At 40.2% G+C, this 11,146-nt stretch overlaps 1 protein-coding gene across 1 annotated transcript; it reads left to right on the top strand.

The window, feature by feature from the left end:
- Positions 1 to 8,900: 8,900 nt before the first annotated feature.
- Positions 8,901 to 10,349, top strand: LOC147631267 (protein ASPARTIC PROTEASE IN GUARD CELL 2-like). The gene has a single exon (XM_086809167.1). It carries the CDS (start codon positions 8,901 to 8,903, stop codon positions 10,347 to 10,349), a length of 1,449 nt encoding a protein of 482 aa, XP_086665293.1.
- The last annotated feature ends 797 nt before the right edge of the window (positions 10,350 to 11,146 follow it).

Raw genomic sequence — 11,146 nt, 5'->3', positions numbered from 1 at the left:
CTCTAGGTTCTACCAAATGGCTCCTAGAGGGCATAAATCACAATCTCTGTCTGGCGTTCCCTATCTAAAAATCAAATCTCTCTCTCTCTCTCTCTCTCTCTCTCTCTCTCTCTCTCTCTCTCTCTCTCTCTCTCTCTCTCTATCCTGCACAAAAAATCCTTAAGGCTCAAGAAGAAGCCTCCGAAAAAAACCGCCCACGAGAATTAGTAGATTATCATGCACGAAATCATCAAAGATAGAAAAGCTTTTCTAAAAACATGCGTTCGAACCAAATTAGAGAAGATACGTTTCGCGACCAACACCGGCCACCCCATGCGGAATCTCCCAATTATCAGAACTCAGGCTTTTTTCATCTTGTTCATGAACTAACTTTCTTTAATTCGCCTCTCTGACAAATAAAGTTATGTACTCCCTCATGCTAGGCCGTTACTAAAAATTAAGGGTCAAAGTGATGTCTGGGCTCCGTTTCAGGCGCTCGATGCGGTTATATTCATTATGTAAACCCCCATATGAGTTTCCTTTAGACTAAACCAACCCAAATTTTGTTGTATATTCTAATACAAAATGTTCCAAATCTTATAGAAAACAAAATCACTCATACTTCAAAAAAACCAAGAGTTTTTCAACAAATCATATTCGTTTGCAAAATCCAAAGTAACAGTAATATTCGTCAATACAAAAAGCTAAAACAAAATCATAGAGAGAATCCCCAACAAGAAATCTAGCCAAAAGGGGGGCCTTTTTCAATTCTCAATAATCTCTCTCTTTCTCTCTCTCTCTTTCTCTCTCTCTCTCTCTCTCTCTCTCTTTCTCTCTCTCTCTCTGAGTAATATAAAAATTGATCACGTGGAAATCTTGTAGTTGAAGTGGAAAGATAGCATTGCTTCACCTCAGTATCTACAATAATCAAACTCCAATGTCCACTACAAAAGTTAATAAACAATATAAGATGGTAAAACTAGTATCTATGTTGGAATACCAAAAAGTACAATTTAGGTCACATGACACTTATGCTTCATGGTAGGCCATTGCAAATATTTGGGTATGGTCCAAATCTACATGCCTAAACCATGGACATATATCCATGTAGGAAACTTCCTCTGAAACGAGAAGTGGGGATATAAGAGAATCCAAAATACATACCCTGCACTGAGCATCTTGTGTGGCAGATTTGCTAAAACCAGATTGCACAGATAATTAACATCGTATTACTTTGAGAAATAATGAGACTTTAAATTAAATTTTAGGGCATGGAACATAACAGGCCTTAAAATAGCCTACATAACTCTGTCCAACGAATATCGATTAAAAGATGTTGTTTATGCAGAGCTTGACACTTAATTCAACGATTTAGGGTTTAACAAAAGGGGTCCCACCTGAAGTAGATGTGACGTTGCATGATGACATTGGCATAGAGTGCATGTGGCAGACAATGATGATGAGTGAATGCATGAGTGACACGTGTCTATCACTCGTGTGAATGAACATGGACAACCGCCAATGAAATCCTACCACGTGTAAAGACTGTTGAGTAACGAACGTGCATGTGGCAGGCAATGATGACGAGTGAATGCATGAGTGACACGTGGCTATCACTCGTGTGAATGAACATGGACAACCGCCAATAAAATTCTACCACATGTAAAGACTTTCGAGTAACGAACGTGAGTTTCACGCACACTTGGCTTTTTTTTCGGTGCAACTATTTTCTCTCTTTCTTTCTCCTCTCCGACAGTGCAACCAGTGTTGGCATTCATCCTGATCTTTCTGGAACTAATCCATGACAGTCTCCAAGCCTAAGGCAATTTTAAGGTCAGTTGAGTTCTCAAGTCTTATCCGTCTTAAAATGTTCATTTTCGTATATGATTTGAGCATCATTCCTTCTTTTCCTATGCAAATCATGTATAATTAATAAATATTTTTGAGTTTCATTACAACGCGATGTAGGGCTTCACTCGAAAACATACACCCAAAATTGCATTGTACTGACTTGCGTTATACAAGTTCAGTATAGTGAGAATTTGAAAAAATATGGGCGGGTCTCTAGCCCATACTCTTGTTTTTAGTAGAAATTAATTTGAGCTTCAATATAACCTGCTGTAGAGCTTTATTCGAGAACGTCCACCCTAAATCTCATTGTACTGACGACTTAACGTTATACAAGGTCAGTATAACGTGAATTTGAAACCATATGGGAGATCCCCAGCCCATACTCTCATTCTTAGAAGCCACTTTTTAGTATTCTCTACATATTTGCTCAATATATACCTTGTATATTATAATTCAGAAAACGCGATAGAAGGCTTCACTCGCTAATATCAACCCTATATCGTGTTGTACTCACTTGCAATATATGCTCTCATTATAGTGCGAATAATATGGAAGCCTACTTCTGATTGGCTACGTTGCATACTTGTGCAACATGAAACTATATGGTTCTTGCATACAACGGAAAATTGAGTATCGTGAACTTTAGAGGCCATTTTGTTAAATAGTAGTGTAATATAGACATTGTATAGTGCAAGTTAGTACAACGCGATATAAGGCCTCTCTTGTCGTGAGCGTCCAATGTAAATCACATAGTAGTGACTTGCAATATACAAGGTCTTTTTAGCTTGAATATGGAACCCTTTTTCATATCTCTGTGTCATAGTGGTGTTTCTGATATTTTAGCAATGCAAACTTAGTATAGCTTGAATTTGGAACCCCCATAGTTTGTGTTGTAATGAAAAGTTATAGTATCGCCAGCATCTAATGCATATATGTGCAATGTAGACTGTGTATATTTCGGTTCAACACAATAAGATATCAAGCTTCATGAACATCCACCGTGAATCATGTTGTAATGATGTTTGTTAAATATTAGTGTAATATAGACCTTCTATAGTGCAAGTCAGTACAACGTGATATAAGGCCTCCCCTCGTCAACGTTCAATGTTAATCGCATTGTAGACTTGCAATATAGAAGGTCTTTTTAGCTTGAATATAGAATCCTTCTCCATATCACTATCTCATAGGGGTGTTTGCTAAAATTTTAGTAATGCAGACTTAGTATTGCTTGAATTCAAAAACCCTATAGCTTGTGTTGTAATGAAAAGTTGTTTATCACTAGCTTCTAATGAATGTTTGTACAATGTAGATCGTGCATATTTTGGTTCAGCACAATGTGAAATCAAGCTTCACTTGCCTACATCCATGACATTTGCACTGTAACTGCAAATATCCGTTATTCTCTCATTGTTGTGTAGTTAACAATAATTTTGCCAATCTTTTTTTGCTTGATGTATCCTTTTGAGATCGAGGTCAACTAGTTGTAAACTGTTGTCCAGGACACAGGTTTTAAGTCCACCTTATCATGCTTTCACCCATCATGCAATCACTAAAAACAGAGCAAGTTTGAGTATAAATATTATGCACTGCATTCACAATGGTGGTGTTGACAAGTGTACAAAGGTATGAATCATACGAGTTCAGCAAAATATTTAATGTGTGATGATGGAATTTCTCAGCGGGTTCACCTAAGACTTTGTAAGTATAGCACGTGAGTTCAAAAGAAGGGGGTTTTTAATTCAAAAATTTAAGGTAGATTTATAGAAATACATTTACAAAGGGGTTTTTTTAATCAATTTTGGGAAAAAAACCGTAAGTCTGTAAAGAAAAAGGTGTCATTTTATTCATGAAAAATTCAGAGGTAAGGTGTTTTTTAAAACCCTTGAACACACATGATACCCCCGAGTGGAATTTTCAATATTTTTGTTTATAAATGTTTATCACAAATGAGGAGGGAAAAGAAAAAAGAAGAGCTTATCTCCTTTTGCTTCCGACCGTCGGTTGATGGTGGCTAGTATGCACAGGGCCGTTGATTGTCCTCCTTTTTTTGTTTTTCCCCATGCTCTTTTCTTTCTTTTTTTGGAAAATATTTATAATATTAAAATAGAAAGCCCATATTTAAAGCACTAGTTTGACTTACAAAATTTTCACAAAAAGTACTTGTATCCCAAGTCTACTCCAAATGAAATGGATCTAGACCAAATATCAAAGAAATCCACATATAAAGTCCATATCTAGTATCCATATGATGAGCATCAAAAACATATGAGAAATCCATGTGATTATGATGAAAAGAGAAGAAATCCACATACACATGTGGAAAAGAAGGTATGTGCATAAGACCTAAGTGATTTAATCTCTCACCACCATGAGGATGGCTATCAAGCTTGCGATGAGCCCTAGACCATGAAAGGAGCCACGAGGACACGTAAGTTTCCAAGATATGAATGATAAAAAAGATCTCTACAATGAACCCAAGGCCCTAAATATTCTCTCTAAATGTGAGGAAGTCATAAGTCTTCGTCTCCAAATGCATATATGTGGGGCTGTTATGGGGGCAGCCCTTGTTGTAGATGAAATCCCTTGAAAGATTCTTCATAAAAACTCCATGGAATAAGCTACAAATGATGCATACACTTATCCAATAGTTTCTCACATCATATTCTTCCATTATGATGACCAATGAAGCTTGTTAGAGTAGAGCATCGACCTCGACAATGGACCTTACCAAAACTGTCCAGAAATTATAGCATGCATATAATCCCAAGTATTGCCCATTTTCTCCTTACAAATCATGCCACTTGGTCAAGAAACATCTTCCTTAAGTAAACCATGTTGTTGCACATAATCCAAAGATCTTCGAGTAGCCTCAACCATGGGAAATTGCTTACACTTAACAAGGAGTTCTTCAATGTTCTTATTCCTCAACTCCATTATCCTATTGTCCATAATCCTTTTTGGCTCATATATGATCTCCCCTTCTTTTTCCATGGGTAATAATTCTTCAATATCTTGCGGGAGAATATCCACAAACCTCTTAAGGTTGGACACATGAAACACATCACGAATTCTTGTAGAAGAAGGAAAATCAATCTTGTAAGCCAAGTCACCCACCTTTTGTATGGACTACCACCTTCTTGTGACTACCATGTATGGACCATAATATCTATGAGCCAATTTTAGATTGGAAGACCCCTTGAGGATGTTATGAAGGCTCTTATAAAGCTTCAATAGCACATAGTCACCTTCTTAAAACTCCATCTTACACCTATGCTCATCCGCATTTGCCTTCGTGACATCTTGAGCCTTCTTCATATTGTCCTTGAAAAATTGTCCTTGCAAAGTTGAAGAGGCTATCTCATCCTTTCCAACTCGTCCTTGGCCAAAGGATTAACCATTTTGTCTTCATGAAAGGCAATAGATGGCACATGTCCTTGATACTCATAGAGAGCCTCAAAAGGTGACATCCCTATACTCAAGTGCTTGCTTGAATCGTGACAAAATTCAGCAAGATAGAGCCACTCATCCCACGATGTTTGCATATTGTGACAATAATGTCTCAAAAACACTTCAAGCCATTTTTTTGTGCACTCTGTTTGCCCATCCATTTGAGGGTGATAGCTGTAGATGGAGTGATTTGGGTTCCCAAGCTCTCATATAATGTCCTCCAAAAAGTACCCATAAACTTGGTATCCCTATCACAAACTTTGTTGAGTGGCAAACCATGTATCTTGGATACATGTTCCATAAATTTCTTCGCAATGTGAAAGGCCCCATAAGTAATATTTGAAGCAATGAAATGGGTTTATTTGTGAGAAACCCGTGTGATTATGATGAAAAGAGAAGAAATCCACATGCACATGTAGCAAAAAAGGTATGTGCATAAGGCCTAAGTTATTTATCCTCTCACCATGAGGATGGATATCAAGATTGCCCTTTGAGTCCTAGACCATGAAAGGCATCTCCATGAAAGGAGCCAAGAGTACATGTAAGTGTCCACCAAGATATGAATGATCAAAAGAGTTCTCTACAATGAACCCAAGACCCTATTTATAGTAGCCTTGCCCAAGGCCCATTATTTATATATTTTGAACCTTAGTTTTTCTATATTACACCAAATCAATTCAGAAGTTTGCAATGAAAATCCCATCCTTCATCCTCCTAAACAAATGAAGAATAACTCTAGGACACATGGTAACCCAACTGCATGCAAGCTATCATCACGGGCTCAGTGGGTAAATCCTTTAGGGGGAGCCTTTACAATACATAGTTGCCTATCCAAACCTTAATAAAAGGTCTAGTTCCCAAGGGATTTTCCACAAAGGTCACAAATGTATATACGGGGTGTTTTTCCTTGAGGTAACATCTTTTGCTCTTGGGTCCATACTTGGATAGCCTGGTCTTCACATCTACAACTAGGCAAACCTGCAAACATCATAAGTTAGGAATTCCTAGTATGTATCAAAGTCTGTTGCACTGTAGATCATCTCATCCCATCTTGTAGGGATTGTATTACCTGAAGTATGTTAGCATCATTCAGCTTGTTTATATAGTATACAGACTTGCATATATGAATACATTTATACATTATCTTAGTGACATTCAGACTAGTTTTCCCCCCTCTTTAAAACACCAAGCTATTCCTAGATATCCATATCTCCCATAAACAACCACATGTGATAATACTAAACAACAAGTTAGTAACTTCTTTTGATTCCACCCCCCTTCCCAAGACCCAATCTGCCCATAAACCCTGAACTCTCAAGAACCTGGCCACCCATTTTCCAATCTTAGTCCACAATCATGTGATAGGAGGACACTCCCAAAAAGTATGCGTCCCATCTTCCAAAGCGGATCTGCACCTTGGGCAACAACCTGAAGTAAATTTTCTTTGAAGGAGTTTGGATCCAACTAGTAGAGCTAACAAGCAAGATTTGTTTTTCTCAATTCTAAGTACAAGGCCTTAGTTAATCTTTTGTCCATAGCTTAACCCCATATAACCTTATCTAATCTTTAAACCAGCAAGAATCATCAAATGCAATAGATACGCAAACTTTCTGGATTCTTTCCAACACCTGATTAACCAAAAGTCTTTCTCTTGACTATAACCCAAACTCTTTGGCTAACTGAGTAAACTCTTTCCAGCCCGCTTGAGACGAGTCCAAGCAATCTACAAGTATCCCAATCCTTTGTTATTCAATTTCTTGGTCATATTAACATTTAACAAAGCCAAAGGAGGGTTGAAGTTATGGGACCACAAAATCCCAAGATTAAAGAAAGAGTTGGCATTGGCTCTTGAGCAACCATCCCATTGTGACAGAGTTAACATTTCCTTTTACTTGCCACATAAAAAGCTACAGAATGAGAAGTTTGTGATCTTAAGGAGGGCAAAAGAAAAAATCTTGTTTCTCTAGTTGAGTCCCATCCACATACCCTTCTGAAGAAGCAGAGGAGAATCTTCAATCAACCACCTCTCTAAGCATTCTAGCCCATATTTCTTCCTGAGATAAACATTTGGGGAGAAGGAGAGCAATCCTGACAAATGCATGAGTGGGAAGATGCATAATCCCCAAACCTCCATCCACTTTAGGCAAGCTTATTTTGTCCCAAGCTAACCAAGCAGTTACTCTTTTGCCATTGGATTTATTCTTCCAAAGAAAGTCCCTAATAGGGCTTATAATCCTATTCCAATAGGCTTTACCAAAATTAATCATTGGAGGCAAGAACATAATGTAGGCATTCAATATTGTGTTGCAAATAGCAAGCCTGTCATGGAATGGTACTCTCACTCATTCCCATTTTGTAAGTTTTGTTAGAAATCTTTCTATGGCCCACTCAGAAAGCTGTTTATTAGTGACCTCTACCCCAAAGGGTACTCCTAGGTGTCTAATGATCTGACCCCTCCTATCCAAATCAAGTTATTATGTTGTATTAATCTGATGAGTTTAGTTTTCTCAATATTGCATTTGGATTGAGAGGCGTCAGTAAATTCTTGCACTATGGACAAGGCTTGTCTCATATTATCCCCATCAGCCCTTAAAAATAGCACGAGTCATCAGAAAAGCATTGAATTATGAGTTGCTCCGCATTCCTCAACCTCAAGCAACAACCCTAGCTTTCTCATTGGCTTCTTCTAGAGCTACAATCAAAGGGTGAGATGCTATTGCAAAGAGAAGTGGAGATAAAGGACATCCTTGTCTAACAAACCTTTTGCTTTCAAATCCCCCCACTATCCTACCATTTAAGAGGAGGCTAGAAAATCCTCCCAGAGTTAGAGTAAAGATGCAAGAAGCTAACCTGAGACCAAATCCCAATTTTTCCATGACTCTTGCCACAAAGGACCAATGAATCCTAGCATAACCTTTTTCTATATCTGATTGAAGAATGATAAATTTTTGATTGATTCTTATGGCTACATCTCTCTCTACCATAGCAGCCATGATATTATCATAAATGGATCTACCCTTTATGAATCCATGTTGTTTCCTCAATATCAACTTCTAGAGGACTGGGGAGATCCTTAAAGCAATTACTTTAGCAAGAATTTTTTATACCATTGTTCGGAGAGTAATAGGTCTCAAATGATTGAATCTCCACCCCCACCTTCAAGTCTTTATCCAAAATTCCAGAACTAAAGGCTTCTCTACACATGTCCCATATTATATCCTTGAAAGAGGGCCAAAATGAGATGAAGAACTCTACGGAGACTTTTCCTTGCCCAGATTGATAAGAGCTCATTAACCTCAACATTTCTCTCAAGCCAATTGGCTTCTCTAATTTGCGATCTCCAACCTTACCACTGCACTATGTTGTGATCGCAAAACGATCTTACTTCTATAGCATGAAAGGCATTGTGAACAAGCCATGAGGTGGAAGTATTGAAATAAGATTTTCTTCCAAAAGGAATCTCGCCTCCTAATAACAATTAGTGCCAAAATTCTTCACATGGAATCGCGGACTGAGACAGCCCAGCGAGCCGACCGACGTACCCTAGCGTCACACTAGCCGACCGGGGCAAGGTAAGATATAAAAGATACTGGCCGGGGCACAAAGCTACTTAGATTAGCACCATGCAGAGAAATTCCGTGAGGAGGATATTACTTGTAAGCTTGCTCGCGCTGGCAAATATTCTTGCTACTAATGCTGCAGACCATGTTCACTTGAGGCTCAATGATGTGCGCATTCATACTCTCGAGAACGCCACTGATGAGGCGGCTCCTACCGTGTTGGCGAGGCTACAACTCCTCCATCGCGACCACCCGTCCTCCCGTTTGCGCCCTGTCAACGCCACCGACACGGAGCTTCTGCTCGCTATGTATGAAAGAGATGCGGCCCGCTTACACGACATAAGTAATATATTTGTGAGCAGCAACAATAACACGTGGAGTACTAGCGACGCAAACACTCGTCGCCGACCACCGACGGCCTACAGTCAGCCGGTGGTGTCGAACGCTGGAGAGTACGTGGTGACGCTCACGCTTGGCGGCGGTGGTGGGCCTATACGCTCCTTTCCCTTCATTGTCGATATCGGCAGCGATCTTACGTGGTTGCAGTGCGAGCCGTGCATGTCTTGCGTGAGCCAGCGGGATCCCATTTATGAGCCTATGAAATCAGCCACGTTTTCCAGGGCCGGCTGCTTGAGCCTCGCCTGTCAGAGGCTGCCAGAATCTGTGCGAAAGTGTAGCAAGTTCGGCAACTGCGGCTACGAGATGCACTACGGAGATGGTTCCGTCACGCAGGGCATACTGAGCTTCGAGACGGTAAACTTCGGCGGGTGGATGCAAAGTTTAGTCACTATCGGCTGCAGCGTCGAGACGAAGAGCAACACACTGCAAGGAGCGGCTGGCATATTTGGGCTCGGAAAAGGTCAGATTTCGTTTGCGTCGCTCTTCGGCCCCACGTTCGGCAGCCTCTTCGCCTACTGTCTCCCCGTGCACTTCACCCAGGATGCGGGCTACCTCACCTTTGGGGGCACCAGCGACGCCGTCCATACGTTAGAAGACTACTACAACGGCCGAAATCCCAGCTTCCATTACGTTGCCCTTCAAGGAATGAGCGTCAACGGAAAACGCCTCAACATCCCGATTTCGTCCTTCGACATTAACCCCGGCACAGGGATCGGGGGCGTCATCTTGGACTCCGGCGCCACAGTCTCCCGCTTCCCCCCTCAGATCTACAACGTCCTCCGCGACGCAGTGCGCGCTGTCATGCAGAAAACTCCCTACTCCCTCTTCTCAGAGCCTTACTCCGACACTTGCTACCACATCGGCACCTTCTTTCTTCACAGGGTTTCCGGCTTGCCCACCGTAGACTTCCACTTCGAAGGCGGCGCCGTTATCTCTCTCCGTAATTACAACCTCTTCTTGCCCAACAAAGGCAGCGGAGACTGGTGCTTTGGCATCGGCCCAGGCAGTAAAACGGACCAATTCAGTACTATCGGCAACACACAGCAACTAGGGTTCGAGTGGAGCTTCGACCTCAAGCGCAGTCAAATCGGTGTCATCCCTGGAAAATGTTAGGGAAGAAGAGTCCACTCACCAGCCTGTTGCTGAGAGGTTTTCTTTGCGCACGATTGGGATTTCCTGCTGGGGGAAGTGTTTGGACCTGACTGGGTTATGCACTAGACTGCAGCAGTTGCAGATTGCTTATGGACAACATGCACCTTTGGTTGTGGGTGAGGAACACCCTAGGTGTGTTAAAACCATCTCCTCGGGAAAATTTAAAGTTTTCTCAATTAAAAACCCGCACATATAACTCTATGCAAGGCAAAAAAAATTTACTTTTCATTGGTAGACCTAAGGTATACTTTTGTATTGTGTCATTTGATTTGCTACCTTAAGTTTCCTTAGTAGTACCTTTTCAATCAAACCGAGCAAAAAATATGAACAGTAACATGAAAATTTGAGTAAGATAGCACAAAGGGTGTGTGTTTAGCTAGATGAAATCCTTGTGTGCGACTAGGTGAGGGAGTGGGGGAAGGACCCACTCATCTAAATGAAAAAAAAAAACATCTTTTATCACATTTTATAGTCATAAAATCCAACAATTATAAATATTGATTCATTTTTGTGAAAGAATTTTTGTATTAAAAAAAACTTTTAACGTGATTGTGAGTGATGGTGGATAGCTTTTCTTTGATAACACATGATATTCTTGAGTGATTGTGAATGATGGTGGATAGATTTATTTTGGTAAACACACGATATTCTTTTAAGTGACCTTCATAAGAATTTAGAAGGTTTTCAGAGCATTTCATACCTAGGATTTCCAAGATTACTCTCTTTTCTTATATTATAAAATAAACCTTCTTTTAATC

Source organism: Cibotium barometz, chromosome 15 (assembly GCF_041138505.1).
Source record: "Cibotium barometz isolate CiBa-2024 chromosome 15, ASM4113850v1, whole genome shotgun sequence".
Lineage (NCBI taxonomy): Eukaryota > Viridiplantae > Streptophyta > Polypodiopsida > Cyatheales > Cibotiaceae > Cibotium > Cibotium barometz.
Note: the sequence above shows the minus strand (reverse complement) of the source record. Positions and strands in the feature narration are given on the sequence as shown.

Coding starts and splice junctions, on each gene's coding strand:
- LOC147631267 (XM_086809167.1), top strand. CDS start 8,901: ATGCAGAGAAATTCCGTGAGGAGGATATTACTTGTAAGCTTGCTCGCG.